Source organism: Chrysemys picta, chromosome 4 (genome assembly GCF_011386835.1).
Source record: "Chrysemys picta bellii isolate R12L10 chromosome 4, ASM1138683v2, whole genome shotgun sequence".
In the NCBI taxonomy this organism is placed as follows: Eukaryota; Metazoa; Chordata; order Testudines; family Emydidae; genus Chrysemys; species Chrysemys picta.
Window position 1 is genome coordinate 105,957,605 of NC_088794.1, and position 24,262 is coordinate 105,981,866.

Below are 24,262 nucleotides of genomic sequence, written 5' to 3' on the forward strand. Positions count from 1 at the left end.
AGTCAGTGGTGCTGACCAGAGCCACGAGGGTCCCTTTTCAACCGGGCGTTCCGATCAAACCGGACATCTGGCAACCCTACAAGCCCCTTTCATATTTTTAAAGAAGGTGTTTGCTTTATCTTATGAAGCCCAGAGGTGATCCATTTTACCCTAAAATTGTGATGTCTGAGCAGAGGACATCTGTAGAATTTAAAATCTTCTCTAAAAGAATTATTTCCCCTCCCCAGTCATTCAAAATGGGGGAAGAGGGGATAATTAGGAGGAACAAATTAATCCTTCAGCATGAATTAATTAATTTCAAATCTCTGTAAGGAAGGGATTCACCATACATGGTGAGTGGAATGGGGAAGTGCCACCACTGCGGTCCTGTCTCCAGATGGGCGTTGTTCAGGGTTGGAGATCTATTTGTGGGGAGTGAGTGGGGCTCGTTGGCTTACCCACATTTTTTACTTCCACCTTGTAAACCAGGGGGAATCCATTCAACCGTTATAGTCAATGCAGAGATGCCATACTGGCAAGGTATGGGGAAAAAGTTGCAAGAGGCTTTTTGGAAACAGCCAGCCAGCCATGTCCTCTGAATGAGAGCTGTAGTTTCTGGGGTCAGAATCTTGCCTGTTTCCACACAGATTCTTCAAACAGAATCATCTGTTGAAAATACTGACTATAACCTTAGAATTTTCCTCCCAGTGATCCCCACCAGGGGCATCTTGTGGGGTTTTTTTGCAGCAGGGAAAAACTTGGTCTCACGGTACTGCATCCACAATTTTGGTGTAATTGGGTCATCATCGTTAGACTACAACATTTCTCTACCACACTGAGGAAACCTATAGCAGCCCTGTACAAATATGTTCTAAATTACTGAATTGCCTCTACAAATCCCATATGAAAACCTGTGCACCTTCTAGAGTGAATTTATAGAATCATTTTAAGTCAGACAACTCCAGTTCCTGGTAAATAATCCAGTTTACATACAGAAAGCAAAGTAGGTTATCATGTCTGCTTACAAAATCTTTGTGTGTGCACTCTTGAATGTGAGTTAGGACAGGACAAATATGCATGCACTCACTTGAAATTCTGTTTCTATTATAGCATTAAATGACTTTGATTTTGAAGAAACTACACCAGACTCCTAACTCTGCTTATGTTATCTTAGGCCTTGGCTACACTCGGGACTTCCCAGCGCTGCCGCGGCAGCACTGTGAAGCGCGAGTGTAGTCATGCTGCCAGCACTGCGAGAGCTCTCTCGCAGCGCTATATATACTCCACCTCTCCGAGGGGAATAGTTTGCTGCACTGCGAGCGAGCGTGCAGCGCTGCAGGCTCTGATTACACTGGCGCTTTACAGCGCTGTACTCGCTGTGCTCGGGGAGGGGGGCCGTTTTCACACCCCTGAGCCAGCAAGTTGCAGCGCTGTACAGCACCAGTGTAGCCAAGGCCTTAGGTTGATTAGTAAACTTCTTTTGGCTGGTGTACAGATATTTAACAAAAATACATTCTTTTGGTTACGCTAGAATAAATAGCAAAATAAAACATTTGCTCAACGGAAAAGAGTGGTAGCAAAATAGTCTATTTTAAAGCATTAAGGAAGAAAGATTATACATACAGCCTAGAGATTTTTAGAGAGGATTTGAAATGTCCATTTCATTTGGAAGATCTATCATAGGATTTAATCAAAATAAATGTATGGAGGCCTTCTAGTTATTTTGGTTCATGGTAAGAATATTTTTTTATTCTCTATTTTGGTTTGAAATTGTGGATGTTTAATTAAGATTATCTTTTTCTAGGATTTCCATTTGAACAGAGTTAATCTAGAGGAATCTTCAGGAATGGAAAATTCTCCAGCAGGGGCTAGACCAAAGAAAAAGAATAAAAAATCATATGACTTAACTCCAGCTGATAAATTTTGGCAAAAGCATAAAGGCAGGTGAGCTGAACAATTCCAGATTTTATATTTAAATTAGTCAACTTCTAAGGAAGTGTGATAGAGCATTTGTGCAAAGGGGGTCATAAGCCACATTACTCTACGCAAAGAACTCTGTGTAATTTCATAAAATAGGCATGTTTGGTATAGTTCAATCTATGTAAATAGTGTAGAGGAATTAATCTCATTTTAAGGGATTCACTAGCAGTTTTACTTAGTTTAGGAATGTTTGAATGTTCCTTTGAATAAAAGCATACAAATGACAAATATGTTTGAAAATTGAGTAGATGCTTTTTATTTAATTCTAAAGGCACTATTAGCCTAGTTTCTCATGTACCTGTGGAGTAAGATTTCATTTGTAAAAAATGCTTTGAAATGTGTTCCCAGTTCAGGGGGAAAATCAGATTGGATTTATAGAGAGAAGTGGAGTTCTTTGGTAATATGGAAAATGCTAAATTAAACATAATCTCTTAATTCTTATGATTCACAAACACGGTAGTGGAGTGCCCTGGATGTGCTAAGAAAGAGTTCTGTGTGAGCAAAGCTATAAAAGAATGAAAACTGAAAACCAGCACTGGAGAGACAAACTCTGCTGTTTAGTGTGGACTGGTCACATTATTAGATTTAAAGAAAGATGTCATCTGATCCATTTGGATATCCCAATACTTTACTGTTTTGAATGTTTATGAAAATGAAATTACTTAGGATGGAGACCTCATGATTAGTAGATTTAGTCCCTTCAGGTAAAATAGTTGAGTAATTGCTTTATACTAATCCTTACCTATTGCAGTAGCTTTACTTTTAGGGTTTTGTGGAAATATATTTAATATCTACAGCAATTTGAAACACTGATGTTAGTGGATCTGCTGGGACAGTCATTTTACCTCTTTATATTCATCTGCTTTGGGGGGATTTTTTTTGTTATGTAGAGAGTATGCATCTATGGTTCCATCACTATGTATTAATTTTTATAAGTGGATTTAATAAAGCATATAAAAAGTAATGGATATTTGTACTGAAAGCTTAAGCATATGTTTGATTACTCTCATATATTAATTATGTTCTGTATTTTTGATGCTTCATTATTATAATAGTGAGTTGGTATTTCATAAATATTTCTGAAAGGCATTTCAACAGTTATTTTGATCATACAAACCAAATGGTTCTACTGTTTAAATTTGACTGCTTAACAGAACCTGATATATAATATTGCTTTAGTCCTTTCCCAGAGGTAGCAGAGTCTGTTCAGCAAGAGCTGGAATCCTACAGAGCCCAAGAAGATGAGGTCAAAAGGCTTAAAAGTATTATGGTAAGGTTTGTTTAACAAATATATTTTTTGTTTAACATTGTTTTTATATAATCTATGGGAATACGTGTATAGGGCTTTGTTCCATGCTTTGAAAACATCAGCATCAACAAATGTTGTTCTTCGAGTGATGGTCCCTATGTGGATTCCAAGCATGGGTGTGCGTGCACGCCATGCGCCAGAACCGGAACTATTCCTAGTAGTATCCGTTGACCCACATCTGCATCGGCCATGTGGCATGTCCGAAGCTTTAAGAGGCAGTGCACGTCAACGCAGCTCCAGTTCCCTTTTACCGCCGCATGGCCAGAGTTGGAATCTTTCTTCCTCGGTGCTCTTAGCTTGTTAAAAGAACTGCTTCTGTCCATTGTACATATTTTTTCTTTAGTGTAGTTTAGTAGTTGTCTGTTCATCGTTAATTAGTTGGCTGGTTACTTTCCGTTGGACTTATCCCCTCTGGGGACTCCCCCTGGCTTGGGGACTGTACTCTGGCAAGCTGGGTTTAAATATTGCGCTTCATGCCCACACGCCTTCTCTGTGAGCGATGTGCATCAATTTTGTCTTTATTGCCTTGGCAAGGCTCACATTGCTGCACATTGCTCCATCTGCCGATCATTCCTACCGCTCACCCGGGAGGCTAGAGAACTCCACCTCCGCAAACACCTCATGGAAGAGGCAATGCGCCCAAGTGCGCTCCCAGATCTGGGATCCATGGATCCACTGGAATGGCATTCAACACCGGCAGTGAGCGCCTCTCTGGGGTCTTCCCACCCAGCACCGGTGCACCCACCAAAAGCCCACTGTATGCACATAAAGCACACCCATGGGCATAAGGGTGGCTCCCCGACGGGGGCCGCCCCCAAGCGCAGTGTTGCCTCCTCAAGCCATGTCAAGTCGGGTGAGAAATCGCGCGCCGACTTGGACACTCCTGCTCCAAAGATGTCCTGCTCCGAGCACAAGTCCAAGCTGCGCTGGCACCAGCCACAGTGACTGTCTCGCTACCAGTGCCCCCAGTTCCATCCACTCCACCAGGTCTGTCCAGACTTGCCTGCCTGGTGCCAGGCATGCTAGGACATTTAATGGCTGAGCTTATGCTACCATATATGGGCCTCCAGGTCCCCTGCCACGCTTCAGCTGCCATCCCCTGTGGACAAGTTGCTCCTGCTCCATCCTTCTCTGCTGGGCCAGAGGTGCCTTTATTGCTCCTGGACCATCCTCCTGCACTGATGGTTCCACTGGCTCCTCCCCTATCAGACTCATCTTCCGAGTCTGAGTGGTCCTCCTACCCAGACCCCACCTTCTCGCCTGCACGGTCCTTCAGTCTGGATCCTTGCCGCCAACTGTACCCTCCAGTATACGCCCCGTCAGCTGACCTTTGGTACCCCTACACCTCGGCACCACCACTGCCTGGTCACCTCTATGCCTGGCCCTACTGGGCTTCCTGGATGCCCTATTATGAGCATGGAATGCCATCTCCTTCATGGCACCAGTTGTCCCTGACGCACACGGCCCCTCCCTACTTCTTCGAGGACCCTTCGGCCGTCTCCACTCTGGCGGCACCAGCAGGCACCTTTGCCAACCCCAGTCGATATGGGCGTCTCCTCTTCTCTGGATGATGCTATCATTCTCCCCCATTCTCTCACCTCTTGCCAACCTCGTGCCATACCAGGACTTTGGGGAATGGCCACATCCCTTAGGCTGCCTGTCGAAGACGTTCAGGACCCGTGAGATCAATTCCTAGACATCTTACAATCTTCTGGACCCTCGTGGACTGCACTCCCTGTTCACAATGCCCTTCTACAACTGGCCCAGACCACCTGGCACACCACAGCCTCCAGTGCCCCAACACCAAAACAAGCAGAATGCCAGTACTTCATGCCCTATACGGGCATGGACTTTCCTTTCACCCACATGCCCCCAACTCCCTGGTGGTCCGAGCCGCGACCGAGCCAACTACATCTATGGTCCACGCCCCCTGATTGGGCCACCAAGAAGTTGGACCTCCTGGGATACCAGGTCTATTCTTCTGCTGGCCTCCAATTCCACATTGTCAGCTACCAGGCCATCCTGGCCAAGTATGACTTCCTTTCATTTTCCAAACTCATGGACTTCCAGGCCTTCCTCCCCCCGGAGAGGCAGCAGGACTTCCAACGTCAACTGGATGAACACAAGTTAGTGGCCAAGGTCACTGTCCAGGACACGGTCAATGCTGCCTCATACTTTGCCAGGACTCCCAGCTTTCCAAAAGAAGTCCAGACCACTTTTGAGGACCTCCCCTTCGACAACCACAAGTTCAGAAACAAAACAGACGAGTCCTTCCATTCCCTCAAGGACTCTCATGCCAGCTTATGCCACGTACCAGCCTTACCACTAACCTTACCCCCAGCGCCCACCCTATTCTTCTCAGCATTGTCTGCACTCGCAACGAACTCGCTATGCTTTCTACTTCCACCCTGCCTTGAGGTTCCTCCAAGCAGCCCTTTTGACTCCTTCCCCAAGACCCGCGAACCTCCCCCCTCTCCTCTCACTACTCCACAGGTGGTTTTCTGGGGCCGCCTTAGCCGCTTCACTCGCAACTGGGGCAAGATTACCACCAACCACTGGGTGCTGGAATATTGTCTACCAGGGATACCTCATCTAATTTCTCTCCTTCCTGCCTCGCTGCCCACCTGAGGAGCGCCCTGCCACGTTATCACACTCTCACTTCCTCTGAGAGGAAACGGATACCCTCCTCCAGAAGGCCACTATAGAACTCATTCAACAGTGCTACCGTTGCCAGGGCTTCTATTCCTCCTATTTCCTTGTGTCAAAAAAAGGAGGTGGCTTCCACCCTATCTTGGACCTCTGAACAGATTTATTCACAAGTTCCATTTCCGGATGGTCACCCTCCCTCTCATTATCCCCTCCCTTTCCCATGGAGCCTGGTTCACCACTCTTGATACAAAGGATTCAATGGATGCGGCAGTGGGCCATGCTGTTCTCCACACTTCTTCTGAGCCCTTGTGCCCGCCTCCTACCTGAGCACTGCTCGCTACTCTCCGATGCTTGGAACCACATAGGGACCATCTCTCTCTCTCTCTCTCTCTCTCTCTCTCTCTCTCTCTCTCTCTCGAAGAGGTTACTTACTGTAACTGGAGGTTCTTTGAGATGTGTGGTCCTTATCTGGATTCCAATCCTGCCCTCCTTCCCCTCTGCTCCTGGCTCCTCTGCTGCTTGGTAAGAGGCATCGAGCTGCGCAGCCTCCTAAAGCCTTGGACGGACCACACGGCGACGCACTATGCACGTACAGGTCAATGGAAGCTATTATGAACAATTCTGGCTGTGGCGCATGGCGCACATGCTCACCCATGCTTGGAATCCAAATAGGGACCACACATCCCAAAGAATTTCCAATTATAGTAAGTAACCTCCTCTCCTTTAGCTCATGCCAGTTCTCACTATCTTGACTGACACATTCTGGGAAGGGAAGCACTTTGGATGTAAAATGATGATAGGGCAAAAAGGGTGCCATGAAGTTGTGGGGAAATAAACATTTTAACATACAGCTAGATAAGGTATACTTTAAAACCAGGTTTTTAGAAAATTTAAAGTAATAAAAGAAGATAATGCATGTGGAAGACTTCAGGTCATTGCAAAATATCACTTCATCCTCTGAAGTGAATTCACTATTGTAAATACATAAACATGATTATTTGCCTGAATTTATTGTGATAATATTGCAGCATTTCCAAATGAGACTTAGAAGGATGTGTTCATAAAAGTATGCAGTGACTCAGAGTTACGGGGCTGCTGTTCTAAATAATCAATTTAACAACAATGATCTCTTAATATGTATCAGAGACTTAATTATTTAAGTATTTGAAAATTGTAGTGTGGAGTAAACAGGTTCATATGTTAACAGCCACTCCAGAAATGCACAGCAGTTTTAATCTTTCTGGGTCTGGTTTGAAGACAAACATGTTGAAAATAGCCCCTCCTAAATTCCTTGTAAGGTGGTGACAGACTTCAGCCTTGATCCAAACACCTTGCTAACGTTCTTTCCATACCACCATATACAACGCAGTGAGAGACTTCTCCATGAGCTGTGAAATTCTTTGAATTATTATCTAAAATGGATTATGGCCTTTAGGAAGCCCACCTTCCTTTTTGTTTCAAATGGCATCTGTACAATGTGTTTTTTCTAACTTCTAGACTTTTTCATTTATAATTATAAATTATATATGCATGTACCCAGTAGAAGTATTATTATCCAGACACTGTCAGGGTAAAATAGAGAAGAAATAAATTAACCATATTTACAAATATGGTTTTGTGTCTACAGCATACATGGTTGTACCTTAATGAAACTCTTTCCACAGGGAATTGAAGGGGAGGATGAAGGAGCAATAAGTATGCTTTCTGATAATACAGCTAAGCTAACTTCAGCTGTTAGGTAAGTAATTAATAAAGCACTAGTAGTGTAGGTAAAATAGCTTTCCATTAGTTATATTTTCTGCTATTTTGATTTTAATATCTCCTGATGATTTTACCAACTTTCAAAATTTCAATCGGAATGTTAAGCAAGAATTTAGATGTTTGTTGCCCAGTATGGCAAAATCTCAAAAAATAGACTTTGGAGGAAATTGTTCTTTTTTCAGTGATTGCATGGATTCTGCTTCTGGTGCGCATGCAGTCCATTAGTGTGAGATTGGATTCTACTGGCCAGCAGAACCCATTGGGACTAGATGTCCTCACATGCCACACCCTTATCCAAGGACAAAAGGGGTGGAGTAGGCCCAACAGTTCCTTAACTTCCTTTTTACCACCTATGGGGGAGACACCGAACCATGTACTTTACTTTGCACACTGTGAGACTACTTGTTAGGCTAGTTTATTATACTTGAATAGGAATTCGTTTTAGGTATAGAGTTACCCCCAATAACGGGTACTTAGACGCTCAGGGAGACTAGAGAGGCTATAAAAATAGAGGACTCAGTAATAATGGGGGATTTCAACTACCCCATAGCAACTGGGTACATGTCACCTCCAGAATGGATGCAGAAATAAGGATTCTAGATACCATTAATGACTGCTTGTTGGTGCAGCTAGTCCTGGAACCCCCAAGGGGAGAGACCATTTTTGATTTAATCCTAAATGGTGCACAGGATCTGGTCCAGGAGGTGAATATAGCTGAACTTCTTGGTAATAGCTACCATAATACAATTAATTTTAACATCTTTGTGGGTGGGGGAGAAAACCAAAAAGCCTACCACAGGCTTTTTAACTTCAGCATTTAACTTCAGAAAGGAGAACTACACAAAAGTGAGGAAGATATTTAAACAGGAATTAAAAGGAACAGTCACGAGTGAAATGCCTGCAAACTGAATAGAAACTTTTTTTAAAACTGCCATAACACAGGCTTAAACTAAATGTATACCCCAAATTAGAAAGAATAGTAAGAGGACCCCAAAAATGCCACCATGGCTAACCAACAGAGTAAAAGAAGCAGTTAGAGGCAAAAAGGCATATAAAAATTGGAAGTCAAATCTTACTGAGGAAAATGGAAAGAAGAATAAACTCTGGTAAGTCAAGTGTAAAAGTATAATTAGGCAGGCCAAAAAAGAATTTGAAGAGCAACTAGCAAAAGACTCAAAAACTAACAGCAAAGAATGTTTTAAGTACATCAGAAACAGGAAGCCTGCCAACCAATCAGTAGGGCCAATGGGTAATCAAGGTGCTAAAGGAGCACTCAAGGGACTATTGTAAAGAAGTTAAATGAATTCTTTGCATCAGTCTTCACTGCAGAGGATGTGAGGGAGTTTCCCACACCTGAGACATTCTTTTTAGGTGACAGATCTGAAATGCTATTCCGGATTGAGGTGTCTGTAGAGGAGGTTTGGGAACAAATTGGTATATTAAACAGTAATAAGTCACCAGAACCAGATGGTATTCACCCAAAAGTTTTGAAGGAACTCAAATATGAAATTGCAAAAATACTAACTTTGACAAGGTCCCTCACCAAAGGCTCTTAAACAAAGTAAGCAGTCATGGTATAAGAGGGAAGCTCCTGTCATGGATCAGTAACTGGTTAAAAGACAGGAAACTAAGGGTAGGAATAAGTGGCCAGTTTTCAGAATGGAGAGAGGTAAATAGCTCTGTCCCCCACGGATCTGTACTGGGACCGTTGCTGTTCAACATATTCATAAATGATCTGGAAAAAGGGGTAAACAGTGAGGTGACAAAGTTTGCAGACAATACAAAAGTACACAAGATAGTTAAGTCCAAAGCTGACGCAAAGAGAGACTAAGGGATCTCACAAAATTGCTTGAATGGGCAACAAAATGGCAGATGAAATTTAATGTTGACAAATGCAAAGTAAATATAATCCCAATTATGCATACAAAATTATGGGATCTAAATTATCTTTTACCACTCAAGAAAGAGATTTTGGAGTCCTTGCGGATAGTTTTCTGAAAACATCCGCTCAATGTGCAGCAGCAGTCAAAAAAGGTAACAATTTTAGGAGCCGTTAGGAAAGGGGTAGATGATAAGACAGTAAATATAATGCCACTATAGAAATCCATGGTACATCCACACCTTGAATATTGCATGCAGTTCGGGTCACCCCATCTCCAAAAATATATCTTAGAAATGGAAAAGTTACCAAGACACGCAACAAAAATGATTAAGGGTACGGGAACAGCTTCCATCTGAGGAGAGATTAAAAAGACTAGCACTATTCAGTTTGGAAAAGAGATGACTAAGGAGGGGATATGACAGAGGTCTATGAAATCATGAGTGGCGTGAAGAAAGTGAATAAGGGATTATTTACTCCTTCATGTAATGCAAGAACCAGGGGTCACCCAGTGAAATTAATAGGCAGCAGGTTTAATACAAACACGAGGAAGTACTTTTTCCACACAATGCACAGCTAACCTATGGAACTCATTGCAATGGGATGTTGTAAAGGTCAAACTATAACTGGTTTCATAAAAGAACTAATTAAGGTCATGGATGATAAGTCCATCAATGATTATTAGCCAAGATAGTCATGGATACAACCCCATGCTCTGGGTTTCCTTAAGCCTCTGACTGTCAGATGCTGGGAGTGGACGACAGGGGATAAATCACTTGGTGATTGCCCTGTTCTGTTCATTCCCGCTGAAACTTCTTGCATTGGCCACTGTCGGAAGACAGGATAGTGGGCTAGACTCAGTATGGCTGAGCCAAAACCCTGACATTTTAAACTTATCCCTCTTGCAAGGCTTGTATATGGTCTTACGGCTCATATTATGTCCCTCTGGTGCATTGGCTGGTCACCAAGTACCCACAGGTACCACCTGAAACTGCGGTCCATATCACCAGTGATGAATACTCTAGGTGTCTGTTTTGTCTCAGTGAAGGACACGTCACTGGCAAATGTTTAATCTGTCTCTCCTTTTCCAAAAGAATGCACAAAGGCCTGATAGTCCTTCTCAAGCTTTCTTCTGGAGCTATCAAAAAGGGCCTCCTCAGTGTCTGAAGCTAAAAATCCTGTCAAGCTGGCTCATTTGCTCTTGGCTAGTGTTCTGGTGAGATGCAGCCGTACACCAAGGTCCTGTGTTCATTCTTCATCAAAGACATTGAACCCCTTGGCCACTGAGTCTACGCCCAGTTGTTGTCAGGAAGGGGTAGGAAGGAGCAGAGTTCCCAGGGTAAGAATAGACAAAGGTCACCCTCCCTGGTGCCTAGTAAGATGAGCCATGTCTCTGTGTTGGTTCATGTCCCTCAATGGAAAAGCAGTTTACGGCCCTGATTGGATCCCTCTGATGTATTAACTGGTCACAGAGTACCCATGGTCCATATTTTCCCCAGTAACAACACCTCAGTACTGATGTCAGTACTGTAACACATGATAGCAATCCTCTCTGAGCCCATGACTCTGCCATCGACCTTCATGGTGCAGATGTGTCTGGTGCAGACTTTCTCAATGCTGAAGATGTTTCCTGTACTGAGTCATCTCATGGTGATGACACAGCTAGAGTCACCCCTGCTATCCTCATCTGCCATTTTTAAGTGCTTCTGTCTCTGGACCGATGAGTTCTGGAATTGAAACACTGACTGGGTTTTGGGAGGGCCGTAAGACACCTGAATAGTGCAACTTCATTATTTGAGTGTTGATTTTCTTCCATCTCTTCAAAATATAGTAGGGAGATATCTGCCACCCATATACTTTGTTCTCATGGGAGTTGTACTGATCCGATAGGGAGACCAGGGATCATCTTTCCAAGCACATGTCAGGGTTCCTGTGAGAAACATTCTTTTTGGTTTCTACCCCCATGTCCTCCAGCCCTGTACTATTTCAGTATGAAATCTTGGCCATTTTGGGCTCCCATCTAGGAAATCTTCCTTTACTGCTCTCTTCTTCCAGAGTTAAATCTTCCTCCATTCCACTGGCTGCCTGAACAGTGTGTTGTTCTGCACTTGTCAGCTTTCCCCCAGCCCTGGTTTAAAAAATCCACTACAGCCTTTTTAATTTTACATGCCAGCAGTCTGGTTCCATTTTGGTTTATGTGGAGCCAATCTCTCCTCTATAGGCTACTCCTTCCCCAAAATGTTCCCCAGTTCTTAATAAACCTAAATCCCTCCTCCTTGCACCATCATCTCATTCATGCATTGAGACCTTGCAGTCCTGCCTGTCTTACTGGCCCTGCATGTGGAAATGGAAGCAATTCAGAAAATGCCACCTTGGTGGTCCTGGACTTTGATCTGTTACCTAGCAGCTTAAATTTGACCTCCAGTACCTCTCTCCTACCTTTCCCAAGTCATTGATACTTGCATGTAGCATAGCCACCAGTTCCTCCCCAGTGCTACCTATAGGTCTGTCTTAATATCTCATGAGATCTGCTATCTTTACATCCAGCTGGCAATTTACCATGCGGTTCTCCTGGTTATCATAAACCCAACCATCTATGTTTCTAGTAATCAAATCCCCACTACTATTGCCTGTCTCTTCCTAGTAAGTCCCTGCCCCCCAGAGGGATATCCTCCGTGCAAGAGGATATTATGACATTATCTGGAAGGTGGGTCCCAACTATGGGATTGTTTCCTTCTACTCCAGCTAGATGCTCTCCCGCCCCAAGACTTTCATCCTCCTTAACAGCACAGGGGCTGTTGGACAGGAGGTGGGACGGCTCTACTTTGTCTCTAAAAGTCTCTTCTCTGTACCCCACTGTCTCTCATTGTCCTCCAGTTCAGCCCCTCTGGCCTCAAGAGTCCATACTCTGTCTCTGAGGGCCATGAATTGCTCGCACCGCACGTGTACATACACCACCTGCTCCCAAGGCAGGCAATACGTGTTGCACTCAGTGCGATAAATTGGGTAGCCCCCACTCTGCTGCTAATCTTCTACCTATGGTGTTGGTTTTTTTTGGTTTGGTTGTTTTGTTTTACTCTTGTGGCTTTTTTTTATGTAGCCTACATTTAGGGTATGTTTGTTAGGTGTATTGGGTTTTTTCTGTTTGTTCTGTCAGTTACTTTTCTTGGGAACTTGGTGCCTTTCTAATTATCATCCCTTGGCCTTCTCTCTTTGCAGCCAAACTTTCCTTATGTTGGCAGCTCACTCAATTGCTGTGCTTTCTCACGGGCTCTCAGCTTAAGAAGGGGCTCTTGCAGGAGGCATCTAAATTTATGCCTGTGGCTAGGCTACACACACTTCCCACATCCTATTGATAATTGGGTCCTGACGTCTACTAGCTATCCCTGTGATCAAGGATAAACATTAATAGATGATTATTCAGATGCCACAGTGACAAGCACCTCCAACAGGGCTGAGAGTCACAAGTACAGTGTGTCTGATCAATCCTTCTTGAATTGCATACCCCAGAACTAGACACAGTACTCTAGCAGTGGTTGCACCAGTGCCAAATACAGAGGTAATATTATCTCTCTAAACCTACTTGAGATATCCCTAGTTATGCATCTGAGGATCATTTTAGCCCTTTTGGCCATAGCATCACACTGGAATCTCATGTTCAGCTGATTATCCTGCCCCCAAATATCTTTTTCAGAATAACTGCTTCTCGAACTAGTGTCCCCCCATCTTGTTAGTATGGCCTGCATTCTTTGTTCCTAGATGTATACATTTACATTTAGCTGTATTACTTTGTCCATACTGTGCATACATTAGTTGTTTTCTATCACTAAACTACAGCTATTTAAATTACCCACATTGAATATACTGTTTCTATGAGAACCTTAACTCTTGTATTTCTTGACTCCTTTGTTTTTCAGTTTGTAATCTTCACTTTTGCTTCTCATAATTTATGCATTTATTATAGTGAATGCACAACTCCACTAGAATGTGCAACTCAACGTTTTACTTTATATTCAATTTTTTCAGCTCTCTTCCAGAACTACTTGAAAAGAAAAGGCTCATCGATCTTCATACAAATGTTGCAACTGCTGTTCTGGAGCATATAAAGGTATCCCCACTGTGTGTTACAAAAATATAGAACTCCTTTATAAGTCAGCTTATCTCTGTCAAACCACAATACGGTTGACATTACTTAAAACTGGAGATATAGATCAGAATGGCATGTCTTTTCAAAAATAATACCTTGTCATATGATGTGTAGCTCTTTCCATCATTTGGTCTTGCAAGATGCAACAGTGGGAGGAACTTTAATTTCAGTGTGTATGCACAACAGGGTGAAATAAATGTGTTCTGGCAACCTTGGGTCAAAATTGCTCACAGATTTAGTTCATCTATGTGTGATGGCTACGTTTTAGTGTTAAAATTTTAATGTGGGACGAAGCTGTGATGTTGATTTTATGTGATTTTATGAAAATATGCTAATAAGTGTGAATACAATGTAACTGGAATATACTTCATGCAAAAGGTCCCTTGTAAGGTACCATTACAAAGCTTATAATCTACTGAGTGTGGTCATCCTATTTGTATAAATGTGTATCACTCTTGCTGGCTCCAATCAACCAGAACAATTGACTGTGGATGGCTCTGTTTGCTTGCAGGCCTTCCTGTAAGTCAGGCTGGGATGAATGAGGGCTTGAAGTCTTACAGTGGCATGTGATCATGTCACCTGAACTGAAATCCATCTTTAACCTGGTGCTTTTCCATTTAGAAGGAGGGGTGGGAAGCCAGAGAGGGACAAAGGATTCCTGCCTTATGCAAAAGATATATAAGGGGGTGGAACAGAACAAAGGAGGCTGCAATCATGAGAAATCCCCTGGCTTCCACCTGAGCTGGAACAAGGGCTGTACTAGGGGAAAGGATTGTGCCCAGATTAGGAAGAGGTCCAGTCTGTGATAAAAGCTTATTGAAACATCTCTGAGGGTGAGATTTTATTTGTATTCAGCTTTCTTACTGTATTAGGTTTTAGACTTGCGTGTTTTATTTTATTTTGCTTGGTAATTCACATTGTTCTGTCTGTTATTACTTGGAACCACTTAAATCCTACTTTTTTTATTTAATAAAATCACTTTTTACTTATTAATTAACCCAGAGTATGCATTAATACCTGGGGGGGGGGCGGGGAGGGCAAACAGCTGTGCATATCTCTCTATCAGTGTTATAGAGGGCGAACAATTTATGAGTTTACCCTGTATAAGCTTTATACAGGGTAAAAACAGATTTATTTGGGGTTTGAACCCCATTGGGAGTTGGGCATCTGAGAGTTGGAGACAGGAAAACTTCTTAAGCTGTTTTCAGTTAAGCCTGCAGCTTTTGGGGGACATGGTTCAGACCTGGGTCTGGGTTTGTAGCAGGCTAGCGTGTCTGGCTCAAACAGGCGAGGTTCTGGAGTCCCAAGCTGGCAGGGAAAACGGGCTTAGACGTAGTCCCAGCACATCAGTTGGCAGTCCCCAGGGGGGTTTCTGTGATCCAACCTGTCACAGTGGCGTAGTCGAGCAGGATCGGTGCACAGCTGATTGCTTTGAAATACTGGTAGTGATTTTAAGTGAGTTTTAAGTGTGGTGGCTGGAGAACAGATAAAGTGGTTACTGGTTTGTTATTTTCTGTTTGCTTATTTTGGGTAAGGGAAATAGGGACAGAAAAGGAAGCAAAATAAGTAAGAGTGAAGATCAGAAGAAGCTAGAACTACACAAGTTGCAATTGCCCAGAAAGGCTGAACACTGGGCGCTGGGAAAGTCTCTGTTAACTAAGAAGCCCCTGAGTTGAGTGCATCTCCGTTTCAGTGAACTGCAGACGGATGTGGCCCAACCTCTGTGTTTGTGCTGAAGCTGACTGAAGTGTCTAACTTAGCAAGACAGGAGTGGATGGGTGCCTGTTCTGGCAGGATGGGATTCTCTGTGGTATCCCAGCTCATTGAGTGACAGTCTCAAGGGAAGACAAATGGAAATTGATGTGCCCTGGAAAAAGAAAAGGCTGCCCACCAGCAAACCCTGAACTTAAAAGACAAAGCAAATTAAGACCCAGAAGCACGAATTAGCTGTAATGGAGTGGAAGAGCTGCACAGAGACATGTATCCTGGAGCTGAAAGTTGGGGTCCTAGTGACAGCTGTGGTGGGAACAGACCCCAAGGACACTGTAGCTGGGAGCAAGCCCAACCTAAATGAAACGGGGCGGGAAGAGAGAATTTTGCTGGCCAGTGAATGGTCTGTCATAGCTGGTAGCTGTGAGCCCACAGCTGGATCCGGGTCTCCTTCCTTTTTGGGGGACACAGGAGTGTCTGCCCCAGAGGGGAGCCCAAAGAAGAATTTTAGGTATACTGTCTCTGCCACGGACAGTGTCCGGGTCTCTGTCTCAAACAAGGCAGGGTTCTGAAATCCCAAATTGACAGGGAAAACTGGCTCAGAAGTAGTCTCAGCACATCAGTTGGCAGTCCCAAGGGGGTTTCTGTGATCCAACCTGTCACAGAAGCCCGTTAAAATGATATTTTAAAACATATATTTGCTATGCTTTAAGCTAAGATTAGGTCATTAGTTAATGGTTTAAATATTTTTCTCCATAAATTGTATATCATGGACTTGTATTAGTCATCTGAAAGTGCTGATATGAAAGAAGTTCATGACTGTATGGTAAATTGACCCATAGGGAGGTGGTAAGGAAAGATGGTCTTTTGTGGTTAAGGTATAGACCAGGGCATCAGGAAATTGGTTTTATTCCTGTTTCTGCCATAGACTTGCTGGCTGAATCACTTGGTTCCTGATCTTACGACATCTAGGGTGATCAGACAGCAAATGTGGAAAAATTGAGACGGGGTCGGGGGTAATAGAAGCCTATATAAGAAAAAGATCCAAAAATCGGGACTGTCCCTATAAAATCGGGACATCTGGTCACCCTAATGACAACTTACTGGGCAGACCCTTGTGCCTGCATGGAGTCCGATTGAAGTCAGTAAGGTTCCATGGGGGTGCAGCAGTTTCTTAGGCACTTCAGAAAATTTTACCCCAGACTACTTAGCTGCCTCACAAGGGGTAGGATGTTTTGAGGCTTAATTCCACCAACATTTGTCGAGTGTTTTGAGCTCTTCAGTGCAAGATGATATTCAAGTTATATTAAACATCATGTCTATGAATGAGTTGCAGTTGTCACTAGGTTGATTTTGGTTTTGAATTTTAATGTTTCTTTGAATTTGGTTCAGCTATCAGGTGACCTGTAGTATGTTTTCTTGCAATAGTTGGCATGGAGTCTGGCATGCCAGCTTTCATACTCAGTAACTGAAAGGCAGTATGGTAGTTCCATAGAAAATGACAGTTGGCAGTGTCAACTTTTTATATGATGATAGTCTTGTCAGTAGCCTCCCTTTTCTTGGAAAGATAATTGAGAAGGTGGTGGCAAGCCAGCTCTAGCAGCATTTTACATCTGCTTCTTTGGACATCAACCAGCTTTCAGACAGGGATGTAGAATGGAAATAACATTAGTCTCTGTTGACTCACCCCTCATGGCATTGGACAGAAGTCACATGTTCTTGCTAATTCTCCATTAGGTGCTGTTGACTCACTTGTGTGACTGATCAGGAGTGGCAGGAATTACCTTAGGGTGGTCCCTCTCTCTTCTCCTGTTGGAAAGTTCCCAGTAAATGATGATGGATGACTTATTTTCCTTTTAGATGCTTCTCAGATATGGGGTTTCAAGAAGCTCAGTCTTTTTTCTGCCTTATTGTGGATGCACAGCTGCTGGAGAAAATCATGAAACAAAAGACATACAATATCATCAATCTGCTGATGACACTTCTTTCTGTGTGTCCTTTTTGTTAGATCCAGAAGGAGCCATTTCCTTGCTCTCCAAATAATTGGCAGAGAGAAAGGCTTGGGTTAAGTTTGACTATCCTAAACCCAATCAAAATAAGATGCAGGTGATAGAGGTTGGTCTCTGGAATTCACCTAAATCTAAGTCTGGTGATATATGACATTTCTATAACTGTGAGTTGTCTTTTTCCCAATCACTTTTCTATGGACAATGCCTTTCTAGTCTCTGTCCTTTTAAAGTTATGGTACATAAAGGTGGGAGTGGTAGGATATTAGCCCCCTGGGAAATGTTTTGTCTTCAATACAATTCTCAGTGCACCTAGATACCTTGGTGATGGGCTCTGTATAAATTATAAAAAATGAAATAATAAACCAGGAAGGTACCAAAGATTTCAGAACAAGGCAGGAAGTAGAGAATTGTTTCTCTAGTGAATGTACCCTGTAGCCAGGTTAGTGAGGCAATTCAGCGCATACATCTGTGCTCTACTCAATTTGTTGTACAAATTCACTTTTTAAATGAGCTAGAAGAATATTTACATTTTAATAATAGATACATTTGTCCATTTTGTACATTAGTTTGTTTCAGCTTCAATCTTCTACTATAAATATTTATTTAAATGTTTTTATCTCATTAAAATCAATGTGAAAATTCCTGAGTAACTATTGTACTGTCAGAAATGTGTAGCTCACATTTTGTTTGCTATTATACTTCAGGAGTTTAATTTTTATATTTAGTGTTCATGATTTTGATGTCCAGTTACAGCTGCTTTCCCCATTGCCTGGGATCATTTTCTATAACACTCCAAGAGGAAACCAGAAATTAATCACCTGCTCTGGGGTCCTGGCAGTTTTCTGGCATATCTGTTTAGTATAAAGTTGGAAAGAATGCACCAGTTCTTCACAAAGTAGACTAGCAAATATTTATCGCTGAAGCTTTGAACAAATGAAGACTTGTTTTACATTGATTGTTTTTGCTTTTAGGAGGCTGGTGACTTAAGAAATGTAGCCCGAAGTTAATAGTGTTAAGAATAAAATTATGGATTTACTCTTAGTATTCTGGGAATTTTATGTAAAGCTTTATTTTATACCTATGTTTGACAATATTAATGTATTTTTATTCTGAATACTAGAACAGTGGTTCTCAAACTAGGGCCGCCGCTTGTTCCCGGGAAGCCCCTGGCGGGCCGGGCCGGTTTGTTTACCTGCCATGTCCAATGGGGGCTGCGGGAAGCGACAGCCAGTACGTCCCGCGGCCTGCGCCGCTTAGTACGTTTTTCGGCCCGTGCCGCTTCCTGCAGCTCCCATTGGCCTGGAGCGGCAAACCGCGGCCACTGGGAACTGCGATCGGTCGAACCTGTGGACGTGGCAGGTAAACAAACCGGCCCGGCCCGCCAGGGGATTTCCCTGAACAAGCGGCAGCCCTAGTTTGAGAACCACTGTACTAGAACATATTAAATTGCCACTTGAAAACAAAATGTACCCACCCATAATGCTTTACTAATGTTAATGTGAGGTTATATCTTGGTATCACTTTCCACATGTTAACTTCAATGGGGGAGTTTGTCTATGGATTGATTATAGAATGTGGCCCTTAGCCTGTAAAACTATTCTTACTCCTTTCTTACTCCACTCTACACAATAAAGCTATTTCACTAAGACAAGTTAAAAAAATGTTTTACCTCACCAGCTGAAAAAGTACAATCACTAAAACCCCTTAAAATTATTAGTAATCATAACTAGCTATTTCTATATAGAAGATATTGACCAATGCCAACTGATTTACTTCCTTAAAATCACAGCTTTTCTTGGGATTAATCCACTGCACTTAACATATATCATTACTCATGGATCTTTCTGTATGATTCAGGAGAACGGAGGCAGAATTTTCTGTCTGTCTCACTCCTCCATCAAGAAAAATTCCTTCTGCTGGCATGTTTGCACAACTGACCACCCCCTCTTCAGCATCTTTGACTTCATGAAGGGAGCTGCTATTTCGTATTGCTTTCTGTTAGTCTTTAGCAAGGAATTCTTTCCCCAGGGAAATTTGTTTCCCGTTAGTTTTCTTTTCTCGTTGAAAATTTTCTCCTTCTCTCCCCCAGTGTGCCCTTTCTCCAAGCCTTTTAATGAACTGAGTGGCCCCACTGGCAAAATCAAATGGCTCCTGCTCCAGTTTCCACGCTCGAGAGAATTTTGCAGGTGTTTGGGAATGCAGTGTGTGGGATAAGTTGCGTGAGCACCAAAAGTTTCCCCCAATATCAGTCTGAGAGAGGTAGTTCCAGCTCATGGCAGCCTACTCTTAAAGATGATTTGTTAAAATGTCCAAGATTTTAAAATACATAAAAAAGCACAGTAACGTTAAGTGTGCAGATATAATTTCAGTACAAAGCCCATATCTGAATTGACAACCAGAAGCTGCTTCTAAAGTGCATCAATACTTTATTGCATGAGAGAGAATCAAGAGAAAAAAGTTACTGCAAAACAGAATTGACGATCTTGAGAATTTTTACCACTGTTCCAGTGTGCATATTGTTGGATATACATACAGGTAAATAAGAGATGCAAGATATTTTGTTATACTAAAGAAACCTTAGCTTCTTCTCTGCTCTGATAATGGATAAGGGCTGAGAGAGTCCTCACTGGGAGACAGACCCAAGCCAATCCTATTGAAGTGCCTCTGCTTTCGGGGGGGGGGAACCCACCTCCAAAGAGAGAAAAGAACTCTCCTGTTTCAGGATTTCTCTTGCTACAAAATGGAAGCATCTGTGGGAAGCTGACAGTAAACTACTAAGCTATGAAGCCTGCTATGCCTTATTGTAACCTGCTTGTTCACATGTAAATCTATGAAGAAAAATTTCTCTTATAATGAATGAAATTTATAAAATCTAAAGTTTTCTTCATGTACAAAAACCATGTGAACAATCCCATCCAACAACTTTCACCACAAATGCTCTCTGATATGAGGAAGGAATTAATGAAAAATTTAAAAAATTGCTTTCTTCAATTAATATGCCCTACAACTCACTCCCAACTGGCTCTGTGCATGTTTCTGAATGGTTTAAATGGTTTACTTGTAAACATTGGCTGGACTCCAGAATCCTGAAATGACTAATGCTTATATAGGCATCTTGTCCAATTTTCCCCCGCACTTCTAGAGGTAGGGGTTTAACCCTACTGGAAAACTTTCCCTAAACAGATTTCAGTTGCTCTCTTCATGATCCTCCTTTTAGAGGGGGTTAATTTCTCTTTGGATGCTTTGGAGAAATTTACTCAAGCACCAAAGAGTGCACTTCCTATTTTACACTCCATTACCATTATCTCTACTCAAAAGAGAAGTCTCAAATTCTTCCTCAATCCCATAAATTAAATTAGGTCCTCTAATTTGATCTGACCACACTCCGGTAAATATTCAAGTATCAGTAAATCTAAGATTTGAACACAAGTTACTGGTAGAAAGTTATAAAGATCATTAATATTTTGAACACAAATTACACCAAACTTTGCAGGGCAGTCAGTGGAAAACCTTAATGGGTGTGGCCAAGGACTATCTTATTTCTTTCGAAGTCTCTTACAATAAAACATCTTATGAACAGAAAAAACCCACTCGAATAGGAGATATTTAATCTTGAAAATTTTTATTTAAACTAAAGGAAGAGGAAGAAACTGTCCTTATGGGAAATTGATTAATGCTAGAGGTAAATTAAATATAAATACCTACATGGGAACAAATATTAATAATGAGCTTTCCAGCCTAGCCGTGGCTGGAAGTTGAAGCTAGAAAACAAATTCACACTGGAAATAAGACATACATTTTTAATAGTGAGAGTAGTTAACCATTAGAACAATTTACCAAGGGTCATGTGAATTCTCCATTACTGAAGATAGACACCTGTAGCTTATTTTTTCCTGTGCTCTACTTTCCTGTTGACTTCACATCTCTTGGATAACTTCGCATGTAAATTGGCATCCACTGTGTTAGCTTACGATGCTTAATTTATATCTGACAGGTGAATAAATATCTGTAGTCTTGAAGAAAACGGATTTCTTCACCTCTGCTGGTGGCTCATACCTTGATACAGAATCTTAGGGCTAGTCTACACTACACAGGTCAACATAAGGCAGCTTATGTCGACCTAATTATGTTGGGACTTGTCTATACTACCCGCTCCCTAGGAGACCTAGGTGGCTGGATCCTGTTCCTGGCTGGAAGCTGGGGCAAGAAGCCCGGGCAGCCCCCACTCCCTACCGGGAGCCATGAGAGAGTGAGGGGGAGCAGTCAGGGCAGCTGGACCCTACACCTGGGGGGGGGCGAGAAGCCCCGGGTGACTTCCCCCCTGCTCCCAGCAGGGAACAGGGAGGCAAGACCCCCTAGACAGCTTCCCCACACTCCCAGCAGGTAACAGGGAGCAGAGGGCGGGGGCAGCCCGGGAGCCTATGGGGCAGCCAGGCTCCCAGCAGGGAGCTGCCAGCAGAGCTGAGACACCAGGCTCTCATCTCTTGACACTGACCTGGGGAGGGAAGTGTGGCCATGCAGTGGCTGTAAGTCAACCTAATATAGATCAACTTACCTTTCTAGTGTAGACATACCCTTAAGAGCTTATGTTCATTGTATATAAATACCTCATACATAGTATATGTACATCTATTTCACAATGATGTTAATGACCAATATGACTCTGGCTTTCAATTAAGACCTCACATGACATTCTTTAGTGAACCAAAATGTACATACCAGTATCAGGATATTCCTGTAACCCCATAGCCAACTGGTATTAAGGTCACACACATTCTTGGGTCACACACACTGTTTTGAATCTACTCTAAATATTGCGTATAGCTGATTCTAACCTTTATTGGTAATGATATGGTGGAAATGGAGATGTTGATAACTTTGTTGGAACTATCCACATAAACATTATTGGAAATCAGATTGCTCACCACGGCTTTCTTAGGGTAGGTCTACACTTACCCGGTAGTTCGGCGGCGAGCAATCGAACTTCTGGGTTCGACTTATCGCATCTTGTCTGGACGCGATAAGTCGAACCCGGAAGTGCTCACCGTCGACTGCGGTACTCCAGCTAGACGAGAGGAGTACCGCGGAGTCGACGGGGGAGCCTGCCTGCCGCGTGTGGACCGAGGTAAGTTCGAACTAAGGTACTTCGAACTTCAGCTACGTTATTCACGTAGCTGAAGTTGCGTACCTTAGTTCGATTTGGAGGTTTAGTGTAGACCAAGCCTTATTTTCAACATAACCTTGCACCAGTTCTGGTTTTATTGGTCTCTGATCCAATGTACAGTGTACTGTATTATGCCCTTCTTTATCACTGAGTATTTCTCGTAGCAAGAATTGTAATTCATACTGGAAAAATTTCTACAAGTGTCTCCGGCAATAAATAATTCGTGAGAACTTAGTTAAGGAAAATTATAAGCATCAGAAATACATCTATGTAGTATATTTAACTGCATGGCAACCCCTTAACAATACAGAATTCATGCAAAATATATACAAACCACTTTTTTTACTTGTATCATTATTTCAGTGCTTCTCCTATATAACTATTCTCTTGCTCTGTGATTTGTGTCAGGACTTGCTGGTGTGTTTTGTTTTCTTGTTGATTATACAAGAATCTGGAAAAATAATGAATTGAAAAAACAAATACCATTATAAAAATATACCCTAAAGAATGAGTAAGTAACAAAAGTGAAACTTCTTATTCCAGAGCTTGCTTAAAAAAAAATAGCTTAAGTATACACTGGGAAAGTTTCCACTAAAAATATAGACAGTGCTGTATGCAAAGACGATAAACATAAAATGAAAAATGTCTTGTTTTACCAAGTGGTGGTGCAACACTACTCAAACACCTTTGGTTGTTCCCTGGAGTCATAATTTAAGACCGCTGCGTAAATGGCAACTCAGAGTGATATCCGAGTAGCATGGCTTCTGCCATACTAACATGGAACCAGGTTCCAGGCCTCTCCCAGGAAGACAAAAGGAAAACGAAATTTAAAATTGTTATCAATGATAGCATATAAATTACAATAATTAAATACATCAGAAAGCTAAAATCCATAATTTTAAGTTCTTCTTCGAGTGCTTGCTCATATCGATTCCAATCAGGTGTGCGCACGCCGCGTGCACGATCGTCGGAGAATTTTCTACCCTAGCAACACCCGGCGGGTCGGCTGTGGAGCCCCCTAGAGTGGCGCCTTCATGGCGCTGGATATATACCCCAGCCGACCCGGCGCCCCCTCAGTTCCTTCTTACCGCCCCTGACAGTCGTTGGAACTGTGGAGCGCGGCATAGCTGTTCTCCACTCTCCCTAGCTTATTCCGTTTGTAGATAGTTGTAGTTATAGTTGTAGTTGTTATATAGTTAAAGGGGATTAAGGGGGTTGTTCTTTCCCCCTTTTTCCCCCGGCGCGTAGCCGGGCTCATGCCCAAGGCTCCCGGCTTTAAGCAGTGCGCATCCTGCGCTAAGCCTATGCCCACAAGTGACCCGCACGACTCGTGTCTGAAGTGCCTGGGAGAGTCCCATCAAACAGATAAGTGTAAGATCTGTAAGGCCTTCAGACCGAGAACCAAAAAGGAGCGGGACTTTCGGCTTCGACAACTCCTCATGGAGGCGGCACTTAGCCCGGACGCTCCATCGGCGCGTCAAGCCCCAGCGCCAAGTGCCTCGGTGCGCAGTGCCCCGGCGGCACTGACTGCCCCGGCACCGCGAGTGGCGTCGGACAAGCCTCCGCGGCACCGGACCCCTTCGGCACCGCACCCGCCGCAAGTGCCTCGGCGCCGATCGTTATCACCGGGACATAAGAAATCCCGTAAGGCGCAGGAGACTGCCTTCCTGAAGAC

General features: G+C 43.0%; 1 protein-coding gene across 3 annotated transcripts in view; it reads left to right on the plus strand.

Annotated features, from left to right (window-relative positions):
* Nucleotides 1-24,262, plus strand: part of SCFD1 (sec1 family domain containing 1) — a 143,999-nt gene that overhangs the window by 34,387 nt on the left and 85,350 nt on the right. For all 3 annotated transcript variants that reach the window (XM_005299158.5, XM_065593255.1, XM_065593256.1), the window contains exons 11-14: nucleotides 1,784-1,923; nucleotides 3,139-3,229; nucleotides 7,582-7,655; nucleotides 13,584-13,665. In XM_005299158.5, the coding sequence (XP_005299215.1) occupies nucleotides 1,784-1,923; nucleotides 3,139-3,229; nucleotides 7,582-7,655; nucleotides 13,584-13,665 (387 nt within the window). The remainder of the gene's footprint in view (nucleotides 1-1,783; nucleotides 1,924-3,138; nucleotides 3,230-7,581; nucleotides 7,656-13,583; nucleotides 13,666-24,262) is intronic.